The 20,873-nt window shown below is 41.4% G+C and overlaps 1 protein-coding gene across 1 annotated transcript in view; it reads left to right on the forward strand.

The window, feature by feature from the left end:
• The window catches only part of cntnap5a (contactin associated protein family member 5a), a 448,552-nt gene extending 436,445 nt beyond the window's left edge, over nucleotides 1–12,107 (forward strand). The window contains exon 24 of the mRNA XM_088607189.1: nucleotides 3,665–12,107. Within this exon, the coding sequence (XP_088463315.1) occupies nucleotides 3,665–3,861 (197 nt within the window). The 3' untranslated portion in view covers nucleotides 3,862–12,107. The remainder of the gene's footprint in view (nucleotides 1–3,664) is intronic.
• Nucleotides 12,108–20,873: the final 8,766 nt, after the last annotated feature.

Raw genomic sequence — 20,873 nt, forward strand, 5'->3', positions numbered from 1 at the left:
TATAAATATAGATGTAAATATAGATATAAATATAAATATAAATGTATTGCACGGGTCCCTGGCATATATTGCATAAAAACGGTTGTAAACGGGAAAAGAAAAAGAACAGATGTAGCAGTTTACTGTTCAGTCCAGAAACAGGTCACTGTCAATGTTGCCTCTGCCCAGAAGCAAGGTGGATGCATTGTACAGTCTTATGGCAGAAGGCAAGAATGACCTCCTGTAGCGCTCCCTGTCACACCGTGGATGAATCATTCTATTGCTGAACTTGCTCTTCATTTCTACAAGCCTGTCATAGAGGGGATGGGAGACGTTGTCCATGATGGCCTCTAGTTTGGACACCATTCTCCTCTCAGCCACTCACCCAAGGGGTCCAGGTCAGACCCAATGACAGAGCTTGCTCTCCTGATGAGCTTGTTCAGCCTTTTAGAATCCACTGCTCTAATCCCAGGGCCCCAGCATACCACTGCGTAGAAAATGGTGCTCGCTACCACCGACTGATAGAACATATGTAGCATCTTACTACATACATTGAAGGACCTGAGCCTCCTCAAGAAGTAAAGTCGGCTCTGTCCCTTCTTATAGATGGCCTCGATGTTCTTAGACCATTCCAGTCTATCGTCAAAGTGTTCTCCCAGGTACTTGTACGAGTCCACCATCTCCATGCCACTCCCATGGATATAGACAGGAGTAGGTCTGACCTTTTTCCTCCTGAAATCTACCACCAGTTCCTTTGTCTTTGTTACATTCAGTTCCAAGTAGTTCTCCCCACACCACTCCACAAAGCTGCTGACCAGTCCTTTGTACTCCTCCTCCTGCCCACCCTTGATACATCCCACAATTGCAGAGTCATCTGAGAACTTCTGCAGGTGGCATGACTTTGAGTTGTACTTAAAGTCCAAAGAATAGAGGGTGAAGAGGAATGGAGAAAGAACCATCCCCTGAGGAGCCCCTGTGTTACTCACTACCTGTTCAGACACACAGTTCTGAAGTCTCACAGACTGTGGTCTGCCTGTCAGGTAGTCAGTGATGCACGAGGTCATAGAGGCATCGACTTGCATCTCCTCCAGCTTCCTCCTTAGAAGTAACGGCTGGCTGGTATTGAAGGCACTGGAAAAGTCGAAAAACATGATCCTTACGGTGTTTCCAGCCATGTCCAGGTGTGAGTAGGCCCTTTGCAGCATGTAGATGATCGCATCCTCCACACCAACATTGGGCTGGTAGGCAAACTGTAGGGTGTCCAGTGTTGAGCTAACCAGGGGTCTCAGGTGGGATAAAACCAGCCTCTCCAGTGTCTTCATGACGTGAGAAGTCAGTGCAACTGGTCTGTAGCCGTTGAGGACAGAGGGGCGCCCTTTCTTTGGTACCGGGACCAGGCATGATGTCTTCCAGAGCACAGGGACTCTCTCCAAGCGCAGGCTCAGATTGAACAGTCGCTGGAGCACTCCGCTCAGCTGATCAGCACAGGCCCTCAGAACTCTGGGACAGAAGTTGTCCGGTCCTGTGGCCTTACACTGGTGCAGCCTCTTCAGCTCCTTCTTCACCTGGTCAGCCGTGATGGTCAGCCTTGCCTGGGGGATGGTGCTCATAGCGCTGTCAATGCTGCAGGTGTTAATGGTGGAGGTGTTGGAGAATGGCAGCTGTGGGGTATGGGGGGATGAGTAGCTGTTGGGGGTCGTAGCTGTAGGCGGCCATGATTGTGGGGGGATGGAGGAGGTGTTGGGCAGTCGCAGCTGTGAAGGGTTAGGGAGCGTGTGGCTGTGGGGGGATGGGTTTTGAACCACAGAGGGCCCTGAATCAAACCTGTTTAAAAACTTGTTCAACTTGTTGGCCATCTCCAGGTTCCCCTCTGTTGCACCCTCAGCCTGTTTGAAACTAGTGATCTCTCTCATGCTGCTCCATACATCTTTCACCCTATTTCTTTGCAGCTTGTCCTCTATCTTCCTCCTGTAGGCGTCCTTGCTCTCTCTTAACTTCTGCTTTAATTCCCTCTGTACACACTTGACCTCTTCCTTATCCCCCCTCCTAAAGGCTCTCTTCTTGTCATTCAGAAGAGCCTTCAGGTCGCTGGTGATCCAGGGTTTGCTTTTATTGGAAAAGCCAATAACAAACTGTAATTCTTTGTCTAAAGAATCTTTCTATACTGCATCCTACATTAATACATTTTAAGTTTCCAAATGTGTTGGAAACAATATGTTCTTGTTTCATTACTAGTTGGGAAAAACTTTTCTGGGTTTACCTATCTAATCTCCTTAGGACCTCATATACTGTACTTGAAACAAATGTCTTCACATTTGCCTTAGTTCCAGGCTGAATAGATTTCCTTTGTTTCCCTTAATGGTGTCACACTGCATATAAAACCTCTGAGATCAGTAATAATTCTTGTTGCTCTTACTTGGATTCTTACTTGAACAATAATTTTGATTATGGAATAGATCTGTAAATCCAACAGGCCCAAATGAATCCCTGTTGCAAACCACTGCTCTATCATTCTATAACTCTATAACTCACCGTAGGAGCACACAATATAGTCTATTCCTAAACTGTCTAAAAATTGAATACTCCACTATCACTGGCTGCATTTTAATGGGGGGAAGCAGGTCCTGAGTTCCCTGTGGCTTGTCACTCCTTCAGGTGGTAGTGTCCAGATTTGTCTACATTAAAGCCTGGAAGAAGTTGGACACAACAAGCTCTGGGGATGCTGCCCCTGTGCAGTATGCACTTCTCTGCATATATGGTTTATTGTTAATCAGTCACCTCACTTTTTCTAGTCTAAAGCATGCTGGTTCCATGCTTGTGTCTTGTGCTGCAGAGGATATCACCAAGCTAGATCACTAACTCCATGAATGTTCAATCAGCTAACACCATTCACAGATGAACTTCCCCCAGACATTTAAAAAACTGATCATTCTAAAAAATGTACAGTGGCCTAATAATATTGTTTTTTGTTTGATTGAATGCTTAAAATTGTTTCAATTATTAAATATATGCAACTAGCAACTAAACATAAATGAATAGTTAGACTTACTTTTTTAGTAAGTTATTTAGTAAGTTAGTAAGTTTGAGTAAGTTAAAGTGAGGCACAGTGGCACAGTAGTTAGCATTGCTACCTTGCAGCTCTGGGGCCCCGGGTTCATTTACAAGGAGTATCTTGTCTTATACCGGTTTAATGCTGGGATGGGCTCCAGTTTCCCAGTGACCCTGAATTTGATGAAGCAGTAAGAAAATGGATGGCTGTACAAGAAACATTGATGGAAAATCTATGGTCCTGTGAATTTTATTTCTTAATGTTTCATGTTCACTTGATGGTGCAGTGAAGATCTTTTAACTAGACACTTGACTAGCCTTAAGTACACTGCTTTCATTGGTGCTGCCATCCCCAGGTACTAAACAAGCAATTAACCTAGACAAATATCCATCCGGAGGTATCAGATCTGTTACTGTCCATTCTGGTTTATGCTTTGTAGCATTAAAACATTTAAACAAACATGAAATTGTATGTTTTATGTATTGAGCAACATTGGGTACAGTATCTATATTGTGTTACTTTAATTTAATTAACATACAAATAACTACAAATCCAGTTATATTTTTTCCATTCATATTACGTCAATTATACGTAAGGTTAATGTCTCTAAAACCACTCCTTTTCACCCTGGAACAGGTGTCATTGCTCTGGTGATATTCATCACACTCTGCATTGTGGCAATAATGACTCGTGTCCTCTATCAACATAGAAGAGGTGAGCAAACTGCTGTTGTGAAGGAAAAGGGGCACCATCATAGTTTGGAACCTACTTTTCGAAATGATCTGGACCTCCACAATTCAGTCCATGACAGTAGGAAAGAATACTTCATCTGACCACTGCTATATTTTTTTAGTACACATTTGTATTTTCCAGTTTACATACCTGTCCAAGATTAAACAAATGGCCCTGTGAAATATATACAGATGTGTGTATATAAATATACATACACATATATGGACTCTTTATATACATTAACTTTTCACCACAGCATTCACCAATTTGACCTGCAGAATGTGCACCCCCATTCATGTACAATTAGAATTCTGCTTATAGCTTAAGGGGAGAAAGAAACATAGGTAAGGTAAGGTATGTAAGGTTTGAGTGGGGGTGGACAGCTGGCTAAAGTTGCAGAAATTTCAAAGATTTAATAGACTATGGAGCTATTATGAAACATTTTGAAGTTAAAGTGCAATCATATGCCATAGGGATATGACAGCACACAACAGTAAAGCTTTCTATATCTTGTCTGTGAGTGAAAATTGCAGGACTGAAATCAAAGCATTGAGCAAAAATTTAATCAACTTTTTTCTGCTCAAAGGAAAAATGTATTAAAGAACACCTAGATGCAATACATACAATGACAGAGAATTATTTTAAAACTCATGAATCCATATTACTTTCAGGTTTCACATCGCTTGTGGGCTTTAAAGATATTTGTGTTTCCTCATGCAGAAAAAAACAGAACTGTTTTCACGGGCAATTCATAAAATTTGTATAAAGGCTTAAAAAAACATAATTCTGGACTGTGTTTAAGTAATGAAAGTTATATATGAATTCAATCCAAGCTGACACTGCCTTATTTACCACCACATACATTCCATACAAACACAACACATTCAAAGCATTTGGTCAAAATCAGGAGACAATCTGTAAAACAGTAAGCACTATCAGGAAGAAACTCTCAACTTTAAAAAGGTACAATTAAGTGTGTAGGTGTTTTACTTATTTTCACACACTAAGCAAAAAAGCATATTGGTTTAATGAATAAATGCTAGCTACTGTATTGCAGGTATGCCTTGACCTGTTAAAACACTATGATGTACAATGGGGGAATGTCATGATGTTTAATAATTACCACCCTTTTCCCTAAACCAATAAAATGTATAATTAACATGATCTAAAAACATCAAGAACACCATTAACGTAAGAAATATATACATATATTCCTCCAGAATAACCTACATAAAACAACTTAATTTTATCTCCTTTAATTTGTGCAGTATGCTTGAAATTCTGCTTTTTATGATTATGTAATGTTCTGTTTAACATAATTTGTCAATTATTCTGTTACCAAGTCTGTGCTTATAAAAGGGCATCATAGATTTCCATATGTGAAAAAATAAGACCCATATCCTAGACTATACAGTACAGTTACTTACAGCTTGTTGCTTTGTGACATAATTTTTAAAATACATAATAATTTTAAATACCTTTCCTCTACAATCTCTAAAACCTTCTCATGGATGCATAATGCTGTAATATCTTCCAAAACATATCTGAGTTTATGATGGAGTATGTACACCTAAGGCATATCTGTTTCTGTAATGTAGCAGAAAAAGGCCTCAAATATTAATCTATCAGGTGTTTAGTGGGACCTTCAAAGAAACCCCATCGAATTTGCAGAACACATTAGTATTTTCTATGGTCGTGATTAATGTCTTAGCTATTTACTTTAATTTTACAACCAGTTTTTATTTAAATTTGAAGTTAAATCAAATGTTTTATCATGTACTGATGTCAATTATGAATATAAGCCTTCAATGTGAGGTTAAATGCAAATATTTCTTATTTTTAATTCTTATTTATTGAATATCTATATAGTCACTTACTGTTTATTTTAAATTATTGTTTAGCTTGCAAAAACATTTTTTAACATTCACTCCTGATATTGTGCTGTGTTTGAATAGCCAAACCATTTAGACTGAAGGGATGAGCAAATTCCATTTCTAAAGTACACATTTTACAGGTTCTTTACAAATGGAAAAAGCTCAAGACAAAATCTACATTTGACGTGACAGTTTTTTCAAATACTTAGTTATATAAAGGAGCTATATAACTCCAGCTAACAGCTAACATTAAATAACTGCAAACAGCACAAACAGTGAAACCCACCACATTAGTTTGTGCTCCATTTGTGCTGGTTTATGTTGAAAGTAGCATTTTTAATTGCTTTTGTTCCTGTGAAGTAGCGTCTTATTCTTTCAGGAATATGACATCACTCAGCTCATCCACTAAGTAGAAGGAGAATCAGACCAGTGTCATTCATTGGTGATATGTTTATGTTGTGTGTATGCTATTGAAAGTAGCATATTATTTTTTTGTGGGTGTGATATCACTTACCTTCTACAATCATACAGGAGAACCAAATCTGTCTTATTTGTTTGCCAGGCGTTTTTGCTTGTTTGTACCATTGAAAGTAGAGTCTGTGTTGCTTACATTTTTTAGATCAAGCACATTCTTTTTTGGAGATCTGACATCACTCAGCCCCCTCCAACAGCAAAGGATAACTGAATCGGTCTCATTTGCTTGTGTTACGCTTGCGCCACTCTGTACATTAAAAGAAACATCTGTCCTGCTTTCATCCCAGAGAAATAATTCATTTGATTCATTTAAAAAAATAAATCAAAAATGAATCCTAAAATGAACATTTCATTATTTTTTTTTAGTCACCAAATTACAGAATCAAAATAGTTAGTCTGCAATGCACCCAATAAACTCAGCACATTTGGTGTCGTTATCATATGTCTTTTGTGAACGGTAATTCCTCACGTGCGATCATATAGGCTGAATTAAATTTCATTTTCAGCTTTTAAGTCTTTCTCAGCTTTTTTTCCACAGACGTGAGACACAGCCGGGGCTAAAGGTGTCTGACTTGGGGCAAACTTTGCAATTACACAATCACGAGCTTCAGTCAATATGCTTAGAGTCAGAAGTTTGGTTTTTTACCATTTCCTTTTTTAAATTATTTGTCCCATTGAAAAACTCAATTTTCCATGCAATGTCCTACCGGCTTTAGAACTCAAGTCACAGTGCATCCTTTGTTTAACTTTATCATCCCTAAGCCAAGCAAATTCCTGAAGCCACAAAGTTCTGAAATGCCATTTAGACCTGTTGAAGGATGAATCAAACTCTTTTAAAAAGTCTGTAATTTTAGACTTTGCCATTCTTAGCAGATCAGCTAGGGTGTGGAACGTTTTCAGTAGAGTGTGTTCTAGTGTGAAGCTTCTTAGCTTCATTCCTCTTAACCAACAGTCACTGCCGTGTGCTGTGATGAATGAATGTAAAAGCGAGCACTCTAAAGATATAATTAAGTAACATCAGATGAAATTTGACCACATATCGGCACAAACTAACAAAGTTTTGGTGTCTGTCGATAATGGTGACTACATTTTAAATTATTGTTGTAAATTCCTATTTTTTGTCGCATTTGACTCCATTTCAGTCGCAGTCTGGAGCCCTGAAGTGGATTTCATTGTGACACCACTTTTGATCTTTACATTGAATATTTCAACAGCCCCACAATTTCATTTTAAATCTAAAGCATTTAGACAAAAAGTTTGTATTTAGTGTTGCAATAGGTGGTTATTGGAAATGTATATATCATTGCATTGTTTCAGTTTTGATCTACATACTGTATAACTACTTTATAATCCATTCATCCATTTTCTAGCTGCTTCATATAATTCAGGGTCATGGGGATGACATATCCTATGTCATCAAGCAATGGGAACAAGGCGGCATTCACCTTGGACAGTAAACCAGTCCATCACGGGGCACATGCAGGCATAGACATAGAGTACACACACACACACTGACACCAGGGCCAATTTTCCATTGTACCTAGAGGAAATACACACAAACATGAGGAAAACATATCAACTCCACGCAGATTAGCACCTCAGGTCGGGAATGTAACTCATGGCCCCAGTTATAAGAGCTGCATTGCTAACCACTGCGCCAATGTGTCACCCCAGCTACTTTCTAATGTGCACTTCAAATGCAACACTTAGGAACAAATGCTAAAAAATAGTTATTATGATTTACAGGTAAATCAAATGAAATATTTAAAAAATGTCATGTAGTTTGTTGTTGTTTTTTTATTTTTTGCATTTAGATTTTTTGCCATTACTTTACCACACTTTACAGTGCCTACTGTGGTAGGAAAGCATGTTAATTACCAATCATCCTTGTCATTTATTTGTGACACGGTAGTGTCTGCAATGTTGTTCTGCTGATTTAAGATTAAGCACAGTCAATTCAGTGCATAGTTCCACTAACAAAACATATAATCCAATATCCTGGTACTTTTCCATGTTTATGTATTAGCATTGCATAGAAATATAGTAAAACACAGATTTTTTAGATAGATACTTTATTGATCCCGTGAGGGAAATTGCAGTGCAACAGCAGCTTAACACAGACAACACAGACACAGTGTAACGAATGATACAATATTAATAATACAATACATACAATACAATCAGAAGAAGAGTTTTTATCTAAGGAATTGCTCATTCTAACCCTTTTGAATACACAGTTCTTTCTAAAAGTACTGACAGAGCTACAAAATACTATGACATGCTAGTTAAATCTTTTTTAAGAAACTGCAATTGCTTCCTAATGTTCCTTTTTCAAGTGTAAAATGGCAAGAGATTTAATTTTACTGTTCACACAAGCACACACAGGCAATATATACATATAATCTACTTTTATTCAAATAGAAAAGATCGCCCTCCTCTCTTCAGCCCGCCTAGCTCTGTTAGTAGAGCATACGAATCATAATCTGAGGGTAATGGGTTTGTGTCCCATGTCAGACACCAGATCCTATGTTGGAGGTTGGGCACAAGTCTAACAACCCTGTCCCATAAAAAATAATGTTATAGAAACAACAACAGGATGTTGCTGCCCTATATGCCGGAAGACATAATGGGCAAACATCCATCCATCTCTCCTCCTTAACAGATTGAGAAAGTAATTTACAGGAATTGTCATCAGTTAAAATAAAGCTATTCCCTTTCAATGTCAATCTTTTGTTAGAATAATATGTGAGCAGTAAAACAGTACTAAGCTTCCACATATTAATTATTTAGTTTATTATATTAAGTACCTTAATTATTCAGTGTGTATTATTAATGTTTAGCTAAACTGTGGGAAGTGAATTCCCAGAATCAGATCCTTGTCCTCTTTTTTAAATTATTTATAAAGTTCCTTCGAGACAGTATTGTAGAAAAAGAATGCTCTATCTGTTGGGACCAAAATCAGACAAATTCCTAAGAAATTGTTATGGCCAATAAAATGATCTTATCTTTTAATGTTACAAACCAGCACATACATACAGTACCACAAGCACCATTGTAGGGGAACTCAGTGATGTCATAAACTGAAAAAAGAATGTTATATATCTCTTTAACAAAATCAGCCCTGATGCTACTTTCAATGGCACAAACCAGCACGAATGTATCACAAAAAAAATTCTCTTGGGCCATTGTAGTGACATCCCAAAAGAGTATGTGCTATATCTCGAAAATGAAAGCAGAACTGACGCTAATTTCAAACCAGAACAAACATAGCACAAAGAAACTGCTTTGATTTTCCTATCATTGTAGGGGGGCTGAGTGACGTCACATCCTCAAAAAAACCTAGTCACAATATCTCAGGAACACAAGCACCACAATCATGACTTTCAATGGCACAAACAAAGCAAAAGCAAATGTGGTGGGTTTCATTGTCTGTGCTTGTTAACACAAACTTCACAGAGCTCAATTAAAGAAGTGCAGTCAGAAGTGGAATGGAAACCATATGAAACCAAGATCTGAACTCATTAAATTAAAATTAAGGATTATAAATAAGTTAGATACATTTTTAAATTAAGTAATAAATAAGAGTAAGGATTAAATAATTCTCTGTTTAATAAATGGATCATCTATAATGGAACTTCTATAATAAAAAAACTAGAAATGCTAAACAATTCCGTTGTAATATAGAATATCTTTCTATCCTTGGTATTTTGTTTATAAAGGACTATACAATTATTTTGGGCAAAAACTGAAAAGAAACGCTGTGTTGAGATGATACCAGACATTTAGGGATTTTATTAGATAACTTTGTTTTCTTTGTAAGGTTGTAAAATTAAACAAAAAGCAAAACATTTGATGTTGTTAATCTGTTGAAAAACAAAAAAAAACAATGTAATCAATGTTCTGTGTAGTAACCTTAAAAATATTTAACTTGAGAAGCTCTACCAAGCCACTATATGCCACTAAATATATTCCTTTGATGTATATATTAGTCTATATCAAAACCTTGACAAAGCTGGGGGAAAACATGTTCATTCATTACTTCTGATAAAATTAGTATGTATTTGATTACTTAATTTCTATATTTATTTACAAGAAAGAAGTTGCATAGCAGGATATTTGACCAAATGTTTTGGATGCTAACTGAATCAAGACAAGATTCCTCAAGAATAATTATTCTTAAAATACATGGACCTGGAGTATTCACACACAGAATGGCAGGGTAAAGGGTAAATTATGTTGTCTCAGGGGAAGAGTATGAAAGCATCTGTATTTCCTTATCATTTTTGTTCTAATAATAAAGACACTTTTCTGCTGAGCTGAACAACAGTGGGAATATTATTTCTCTTGCAATTGCACTGTCAGCAGAAATCTAAAAGGTGTTTGTGTGTTGATGGAAGAAAAAAAGAGGTGTAAGGGCATTCTTTGTTTTCTCCCATTTACTTAACTGAGATAGTTGTACCTATGAACTTCTGGGATTTAAGCTAATGAGAAATGAAATAATAGTAGTACTTTCTATAGTAAGTTTAGAGCTTTATCTTGCAGCATTGTCATAGTGGCAAAACTAATTGATGTCCTGCAACTTGTTTTTACACAGTTTAATAGTTTTACCATATTGATTTGCAGCAGTTCAAAAATACAGACATGTGTTCAAAGTAAAGTTGCTTCTCAGAAAAAATAAGAAAATGAAATTTCAGCAGGATCTTCAAGGGTCTGATCTATACTCACTTGAAGTCATAATTACATATTATAATTTATTAAGCAAGGTTTTTCAAAAATGAGAAAGTTGAATAAAGTTTGCACTGGTCCAAAAACCTTGAAACATATAAATGTATAAGAAGGGTATTTTAATTTGCTGCCGAAAGTAGGATGTGCATAAGATAAGCAAATTCAGATTTATGTCATTGAAAACTATGTGTATGCATTAAAGTCCTAACAGTTCACATAACTACTGTATTTAGACATAACAATCAATAATGTGCAGATTGTATTGCAATTTGTTCACAAACGTGTTTATTTACTACATGTTTTCTTCCCTTCTCTCAACAAGAAAAAGCACACTTTTGTATTGTATATTATGTCTGGTCATAATCTATGTTACTGTCTTTCTATGCTGTGTATAAATCAATGGGCATTCAAATTGCAAAGATTCAGGCAATAGGTTGTTTTAGAACTGAAAAATTCAAAGATGTTAATGAATTTGTTAGAGAATATTGCATCATAATAGAGTGAAGCAAACCTGCCTGTAGAATATGGTTGAAATTTATCCAGCTCATGCTATTATTTTCATTTGCTTATTTTTTATACCCTAAACTGGATTTACACATCACCCTTAACTAAAATGGGAGAAATAATTATAAGGTTCTAAATTGTCATTTCACTGCGGCTTTACTGTCATTATTGTTTGTTTTTTTTTTTTGTGGTCATCATAGATAATAAATATTTTATGAATTATGAAGTTTTTGCTGTGTTTTCATCAACAATACCATTATCTTCAAAAACATACATACAATTAAAACCATATGAACCTTATTTTTTAATAAATGATTCAAATGATTTCCCATAAGGATGTTTCTTTTTCTTTACACAAATTAAAAACATTATTAAATAGGAATACTGTATATTTATTTATAAGAATGTGGTTGTTTTCACTCTTTCCAGCAAAACAAACACTTTCAATCAGTATGATGATCTAGGGAATTACAGTATTTAGAAGTTAAGAATATAAAAACACAGAAGAGCTAGCCTGAACTTTTATTTAAATACACTACATTTGTTTTACAATAATATTATAATTTCAGATTAACTGAGAAAATGCTCAGCAACCTGTTGCCTGAACACATTATTTAAGTGCATTGAGTCCCTTAAAGATTATCAAATTTGAAGCCTCTTATTTTTATTATGACTATCTTTTCATTGGTTTGTTTTTTTATGGCTGTTAATGTACAGACATTAACTTGTAAATATATGTATATTTAATAAAGAAAAGCCATTTTTACAGCGTTGTGTGCAGAAATTGTGAGTGATGTGTTCTCTTTATAGGTCAGTGTTATTTATAATAAAAACAAAAAAGCAAGGATGAAACTGCTTTTCAGGTACCATTGGTATGTACATCTAAGGATATTATCTAAACATTTTGAAAGTTTTCTTTGTTTCAAAGACATGTCTAGGTAGCTACCTCCAAATGTCAAAAGCTTTTATCAAAAGAAATTGTTCCTGCCTGCAGTCCAAAGAGCACACAGTTGTTATTTACACTTGTACTACAGATTTTTGTATCCCTGCTGATCATGAATTACTGTAGTTCCTCAAGTGGCTGTTCGCAAAGTTTGCCTACTGTACATTTCATTCATCTGTGATAGGCAGACCTAGCTGACATATTTATCTTAAGAAGGGGCATAGAATTAAATTTTAAGGATATCAGGAGGCTCTCTCTCACTGCTGTGGAATCCACAACACATAATGAACACATTTTCACTTTGAGTAATTGAGAGTTTAAGTTCTATTACAGAGCAAAATAGCTTCCATGATGTTAAAAAAAAAAAACTTGTATATGTACTCCAATGTAAGTTAAACAAATTGCAATCTGCCATCCAATCACACAGCTGTGACTCAAGGACAAAAACAGTCCTTAAAAACCACCAATGTGTTGGTCAGATTAACACATTAAAAGCAAAAATATACAAAAGATCCCCTGTCTGTGGCACTTTTGTATATGTAATTATAACAGGACAGCCAGGTTCAGGAGGAAAAAAATAGTGGAACTACAAGGGAGCAGCAAAGAGACATTCTAGGTGCTATATTTGCATGACTATATTAAGGATTTAGTTGCACTTGTGCATAGCTTTTCCTATAAAATCCCTACAGAAGAGCAGGGGGGTGTCTGATTAGACCCTCAGAATTTGTTTTGGAGAATGAGTCAAATAGACCTCAGGGTGAGACTCCACACATATCTAGTCCAGGTTATTAATAAATAATCATTTACATTCCTAGTAACAGCCTAAAAGAAGACAAATAGATGTTAAAACTGTTCACATTGATATGAAGTAAATCCTACACTGTTTGAGTACAAATACAAAGTTTTATTAAAATCACTTTTATTTACATATCTATCTTGTTCTCAGATTGTTTTTTTACTACTGCTTTCTTTACTCTTCTAAGATCTACATATCTACTACACTGAACGTCATAGGTTAAAACTGAACTTAATTTATAAATCACAAATTAACCAAGGGGTTAATGGAGCTCTTAGCTGTATCATGCATAAAACATCAATGCAATGCACCTTCAATGCATTTTCAAGCCACCACTGTTGATAACATGCTCACAAGGTAACATAAAAAGAGATGCCTACTCTATTTAAAAAAAAAAATCCACTCTGATGGAACTGTCTTTTGTTCTGTATGTTTTCAATATCTGACTGTATGATCTCCCATTAAACTTTAATGTATATGTAACAGAACTCAACAATGAAATAATAAAGAATGTCATCAGTTGAGACCTAGACAGTGTATAATTCAGCTTTTTCATGCAGCAGAGTTCTCTGCTGTCCATGGTACAGTGATATACTGTATGGCTCTGAGCCCACATACAATCTGAATCTAATCCCAGCAGGGGTAGCGCAGACCATTACCTGGTTACCAGCAGTGATTGTACCAGCAGTGTGCACAATTACTTTCAGATAATTACTTTCGTTTAGTTTTTTATGTAGTGAATACATATAAATAGTCCACTATTATAGCTTGTTGTTGACTGTAGTTGAATTTGTGTATCTGGAAAAATTAAGTGATGGTTTTGTGATTTAAAGATTTCTTGTGAAACTTTTTATGGTAAACAAAGGTTTTACAAAGGGTTATTTTTACAATTGGCGCTCTGAGATTCTGACTGATTTAATTCCCCTAATTTAGTTAAAACTGATAAACAAATCATGCAATAGTTGTATGTATTGGAAGGTGCATTGTTTTATTAACAGACACTCTGACTCAAACCTGTGTCGTACACTGATATTGACGTGGGTAATTTCATCCCCATTAAACAATCTGCTTATCGCGCAAATCCTGCTAAAAAAGAAGCATTGCAGAAGGTGATAAACTGTACATTATTTACTGGAGCACAATTGAGTTCAAAGAAGGAAGTCTGTGAAGCCTCCATGTTTATTGGTAGCAAACTTTGATGAGACATCATGGTTATGTACAGATTACAGAAAAGTGAACGCTGAAACTCCACCAGACATTGTATGTACTGTTACTCCCTGTAAATGAGACACTAGAAGAGTATTATTGGACAATGTTGTGTGGCTCTGGAAGGATTTTTCTGTTAACTAAAAAGTTCTAGAGGAGACACGTTGTGTATCACATCTTTTTACACTTCCGATTTGGTGGAACATTCTAATATTAATGTGACACGGAAGATATTATTAATAACTTTTCAAAACTGAAGCTGTTAACTCTACTTCACAACTGCATGTCAAGATCACGGTTTCAAAATAAAAAAAACATCAAACCTTAGACTGGATGAGAACGTCATGATTGTTTCTCAAGGATGTGAAACATGACAATTTGTTACAGTTACTATCGGGAGAAAAAAAGGTTTATTGTTTATTTATTTTTTGGCAGCTGCAGTGGCTTGCAATGGCTGGATAGTTAACACTTCAAAATTGCTTTATCAGTCTGTCTGTGGGGTGAAGGGGGGAGCTCTCCTAGACAGCTGACACTCCTCTATATGCTTAAGTGATAAATTAATAAAAACGCCAATGTTAACATCATATTTACAATTTGTTGAAAATAAAAAATGGTTGTAAAGTTATCTAAAGCTTTCTCAGTCAAGAACGAGAATTCATGTTGGGAGCTATGTAAGCATGAGCAGGGCTGCAAAAGATCAGCTAAAGAGGTAAGAAATTGTTTTCAGAGAAAACAATGTTTCAGGTGTGAAGAATACAGAGCCCCGATTCAATTGTAGCCTAAATGTTTCCCCACACACCCTGTCCCCGCTGCGATTGGAATATACACAAACAAAGCACTGAAAGCTTTACAGTAGATGGTCAGGTGTTATGTAGGGAAAGTGTGTAATTCTGGCTTTATGAACTCACACCTGGGATTTGATTAATTCAAATTCAAAATAAGGTGTTTTTTTAATTTATGAAATAAATGACAATCACTACCAGCTTTTTCCCTTCCCTCTGATGCAAGATGATAATGCACTTACTGGCACGAAACATTCCCTCCCATTTTTAATCATTCTGTTTCCAAATCAAAGTGGGTGAGAGAGGATTTAAGTTGATTTAAGTGTCCTTCTTTCAGTTGGATTGCATTAGCATGAAACAACTAGGGGTTATTGTTATGATTTCTCTATTATTATATACTACTGAAAATTCCTTCCCATCCCCCAGAACTGGCAGAACCGTCTATTCTACATAACATTACACAGTGTTAACACTCCTAGTCTTTGTGAGAAGTACGGAGCTACATTACATAAAGGGGCTGCAATAGTATATACAAGTAGGTAAAAGTTAATTCCAAGCTGGAAAGAAAAGAGACAACATGTCTCCTCTATAATTCTACAGTTTTTTTTTTCTTATAAAATAGACTTTATTCCGAAAAAAACACATCTCAAAAGGAAAAATCTCACACAATAACACTCCACAATGTTAAAACAACGGCGGAACGGCGGTGATTGTCCGTTATCAATCCTTGCAAGGGTGGGCGGATTTGCGCTATTATGAGAGTCCCTCCAAACCCTACCGCTTGCTGTAAACCATTAATCCCTGTACACGGTCCATAGGCCTTTCCAGCGCTCCTTTGCCATGGGGAAACCCCATTTAGCAACGTCACGCTTCATCCTCCTCCTGAGGTCCGCCAGGATCCTCTCCTCCAGCTCCCTCGCTCCCCACTTGTTGTTGTGCCGGATGAGATTGTTCCTTGCGTCCCACAGGCCTTTCTTTGTGAGGGACAGCAGCAGCCACATCAGGAACTGCGTCCCCCTGTCCAGTCCGGTAAGTGCCAGCCCCAGCAGAATGTACTGGTAGCTGAGCACCGCATTCGTTTCCAGGAGTTGCATTATGTTGTCCATTCTGCCCCACACCGCCTTGGCGAAGGGGCAGCTCCAGAAAACGTGCTCCTGAGTCTCCTCGACGAAACACGTGTCCCGGGGGCAATGCGGATTCCTGGAAATCGAGTGTCTGTAGAGGACCTCTCTGGTAGCCAGTCTCTTGTGAACGGCCATCCAGTTGAGGTCCTTCAGTTCGTTGTCCAGTTCTTTCGGCTGCGTTCTTTCCCAGACTTGTCTGGGAACTCGCAGCCTTTCGTTGGCGACCAGGTGCCCCCTCACCTCTTTGTACAGAGCTCTGTGGTTGGTGCAGAGCTCTGGCTGTCTCGTGGCCTCGTACCTCCTGCTCCACTTGACAGCGTGGGTGTAGAACTCCGGTCGCCTCTCTGCCTTGGGCCCAGTGTTTGACCACTGGACCAAGTGCCTCATCGGGATGGAGAGCCACAGCCTGACAAAGTACTGGTACTTGTGGCCGATGGGCTCCCGCAGCGCCCGACAGAGGTTGCAGAAGAAGATGCAGTCGAGTTTCAGGGGGAAATGTGGGACATCACGACCCCCTTCCTCGACCGGCTGACACATCCGGTTTCTCGTGATGGACTCGTACCTGCCGCCCCAGACGAAGCCGAAGATCATCCCTTGCAGCGCCCGTCTGAGTCTGGCCGGCAGCGGGTACACCACCGCCAGGTAAACCAAAGCCGGCAGGACGTCTGCTTTCAACACCATCACTTTCCTTGTGTAGGACAGCGACCGCGTTTTCCACAGACCCAGCTTCGTGTTTACCTTGACGATCCTCTCAGTCCAGTTGTTGGTCTCGTTGTCCCGGCTCTGGAAGGAAACCCCCAGTATTCTGAGGGGCTCCGTGCAGAGCTCGAGACCCTCCGGCGCCGTCGTCCTGTGCTTCCAGGGTCCGAAGAACTTCAGTTTGCTCTTTCGGCGGTTGAGCTTCGACCCCGAGGCTCTGGAGTATTGCTCCATGACCTGCAGGGCCCTCCTCAACCCCCTGTCCGACCTCAGGAACAGCGTCGTGTCATCGGCGTACTGGGAGATCTTCAGGGTTTCCCCCGCGCCTCCCGGTATCTCCAGGCCGTCGATGACGGGGTCCCGTCTCACCGCCTCTGCTAAGGGCTCTGTGAAGAGAACATAGAGAAGGGGTGAAAGGGGGCAGCCCTGTCGTACTCCGGATTCCTGGGGAATGAAATCCCCCAGGTTTCCGTTCACATTCACTCTGCTGCCCACGTCAGAGTACAGAATCTGAATCCAGCGGCTGAAACTCTCTCCGAAACCGAAGCGTTCCAGCACCCTGAACAGATAGCTGTGGTTCACTCTGTCGAAGGCTTTCTCCTGGTCCAGGCTGACCACCATCATGGGCACGTTCCGGTCCTCGGCCCAGGCGATGGCGTCTCTGGTCAGCTGGAGGTTCCAGCTGACGGATCGCCCCTCCACCCCACACGTGTGGTCGCTGTGGATGATGTGGGGGAGGGCGGTTCTCAGTCTGCCGGTCAGGAGCTTGGACAGGATCTTTACATCCACGCAGAGCATCGTGATCGGCCTCCAGTTTTTGAGGTCGGCGGCGTCTCCTCCCTTGAAGAGCAGGGAGATGACGCCCTCCCTCATGGTGTCTCCGAGTTTCCCCCGGCGGAAGATCTCCTGCGCCACTTCCACCAGATCTGCCGCCAGGGTGTCCCAGAAGCAGGTGTAGAATTCCTTGGGGAGTCCGTCCGGCCCCGGCACCTTGCCATTCTCCATGGACAAGAGCCCCGCCTTCAGCTCCTCGGCCGTGATCGGACCCTCCAAGTCCTCCCTCACCTCCTCCGGTACTCGTGCCGTCAGCCCCTCCAGAAAAGCATCGCCTGCCTCCACCTCCGTCTGCTTTTCTGAAAAGAGCTCCGTGTAGAAAGCGGTGGCCGCCTCTACTTTGTCGCTCTCGTCCAGCACTTCCTCTCCATCTCCCCGTCTCAGGCTGTGGATCACCCTCTTTTTCTGGGCTCCCCGGACCTGGTTGAAGAAATAGGAGGAACAGGTTTCATTATTTTCATAATGCTCCCTCTGTGCCTTGACGAGGAAAGCCTTGGCTTTCTCCGTGTGCAGTCTGCGGAGCCTCTCCTTCATGTCCCGTGCCCGGGCTGAATTGAAGGCTCCTCCCCCGTTAGCCGAGCTGTACTCCTCCTCGAGTTGCCTCTGGAGTCGTGCAGCTTCCTTCCTCTCCCTGGCCGCCTTCCGTCTGCAGTACGTCTGCGCCAGGGTTCGGGTCCTGTCCTTCACCGACTCCCACCATTCCACCACGGAGCTGTAGCCGTCTCTCAGGTCTCCCAAGCTCGCGTAGTCTTTCCGGAACAGTGCCCTGAAGTCGTCTTCCTCCAGTATCTCCCGGTTCAGCTTCCAGTACCCACGACCGAATGCCGGCAGGCTGGTGTTAGCCACCACCGTCAAGCGCTCGTGGTCGGAATACCACGCCGGGGACACCGTCGCCGACTCCAGGGAGCAGGTCGTGTGCAGGAAGATGTAGTCCAGGCGGCTGCACACTCCCCGGGAGTTTTTCCAGGTCGGTCCGGCGTCGTTCGGGCGGCACCGTCTGAAGCCGTCTACTAGGGAGAACTGCTTGAGTAGCGACTCCAGCTCTGCCGAGCTAGCGTCGCTCCCCTTCTCCCGGTCGACGTTGAAGTCCCCGCCGAGCACCACCTGTCTGTTAGTGGTGCAGCAGCTGGCCAGGTCAGCAAACACTTCCTTCCGGATAGAGGGTTCCGTCGGAGCATAGATGTTAATCGCTCTCAACTTCTGCCCCCTCCAGTCGATGTCTGCGACCAGGATCCGGCCCTGCACCACCGAGAAGGAGGAAACCAGCGTCATCTCTGGGTTTCCGAGGAGGATTCCCACTCCGGAAGAGTGGACCCCTCCTACGCTCCAGCATGATTCTCCCTTCGTCCATTCCCTGGTGAATGTCAGCTTGTCGCTTTCATCCTTCAGGTGGACCTCCTGTAAGAAACAAACTGAGAAATACTTTGAGGCCAGATCATGAAAGACTCCCCGTCTTTTCACTGGGTCTCTCAGCCCTCTCACGTTAGTTGTTAAGAAGGTTAGTTTCACAGTCATGGCTAAACTAGTGAAAGTTAAACCTCCTCCCTGTACTTACAGTAGAAACTTGGGAGTCTACATCTGGGCACTGTTTTAGCCTAGATGTAACTCCTCTCGTTCGGGTCTTGGGGGGAATATGCTGGGCTCCCTCCAGGTTTCGCTGGGGACTGAAATGTAAACATGCTGGACAGGTCCAGCCCTACCATCAGTCCGGGCTCCAGGGTGGCTTCGAAATAATCCTCGTCGTCCTCGAGGATACTCTCCGCCACCGCTTCGGGGAGGCTCCTTTCTTCCCTCTCTCGGGGAGTTTCGGGGGCCTCCAGTTTCTCCTGGGCCTCAGGGGAAGGGGGCTCCAATTCCTGGGCTGCCTCTTCCTGTTGTTCCTGGGCCTCGGGGGAGAGGGTTCTGACTTCCTGTGATGCCTCTTCCTGTTGTCCCTGGGCCTCGGGGGAGGGGGTTACCTCTTCCTGGGCTGCCTCCTCCTTTTGTCCGTGGGACTTCGTTTCCTGGGCCTCGGGGGGGAGGGTTTCCATTTCCTGGAGCGCCTCCTCCGGTTGTTCCTGGGCCTCTGGGGAAGAAAGTTCAGTTTCCTCTAGGACGAGGAGACGGTTTTCCCTTACCACTCTCTTTTTTTGTCCTTCCGAAGGTGGGTCTGCCCTGGGTCTCTTCTCCCGCTTGCGCTTTCCCTTTTTGCTGGGAGTTATCCAGGGCCCTTCCTCCGGTCGGCCATCTTGTCCCTCTTCCTGGCGGCCATCTTGTGGCACCAATGCGGCTGGGGGTGTGGCCTCGGCAGTTTCGGGTCTCAGCGGGGGAGGTGCGGGTTCTTTGTTCTCAGCCCTCTCCCTTTGTCTGGAGACCGGTTTCTGCCTGCCGGCCTCCACCACCTGCGCAAACGAAGGTTTGCTTACCTTACATTGGCGAAGGAGGTGTCCCTCGGCGCCGCATCCGTCACACTTTTTGGCTGCCCGGCAGGTTTTTGCCAGGTGCCCGTCCTCATTGCAGTTGTGACATCTGACGATGTCACATGTGTTTGTCTTGTGGCCGGACCGTCTGCACTTGCTGCAGAAATCCGGCATCCTGGGGTAGTAGAGGTACCCCCAGTCGGCTCCGATGTTGAAGCGAGCCGGGGGGTGCTGGAAACTGTCAACGCCCTCTGGGTCCTCCTTCAGGAGGACTCGGTACTGGCGTTTGCCGTACCAGACGCCTTGGTTCCTGACCTCTGTCGGTTTTCCCACTACGGTTACATACCTCCCTAGGTACGCTGTTACCCGTTCCGCTGGTACGTAGGGATTGTATGTGCAAACCGTAATGGTCCTCTGGTTCGTCTTCCTCATAGGCTCCGGCCTGAAATCAGAGAAACCAGGGTGCTTACCTTTCTCCCTGATCAGTCTCGTTGCCTTTTCGTACGCCGCGTCCGTGGCCATGTAGGCCTCCATATATCTCTCTGCCTTGTTGTCCTGGAGGCAGTAGAGATCGCCGGCCACCAACTGCAAGATCCCTCGCAGGAAGGTCATAAAGAAGGCCTTTGCAGTCGGCATCGGCTCCGTCTTCTTTGTCCAGTGGAACCGGATCAAAGTCCTCTTGTCTGCCATCTCTGAGGGAGAAAAAGGGAAAAAAAGGAGGGAAAGAGAGAGAGCAAAAGGAGCAGCGAGGGA

Source organism: Lepisosteus platostomus, chromosome 14 (genome assembly GCF_059453375.1).
Source record: "Lepisosteus platostomus isolate fLepPlt1 chromosome 14, fLepPlt1.hap1, whole genome shotgun sequence".
Classification (NCBI taxonomy): Eukaryota; Metazoa; Chordata; class Actinopteri; order Semionotiformes; family Lepisosteidae; genus Lepisosteus; species Lepisosteus platostomus.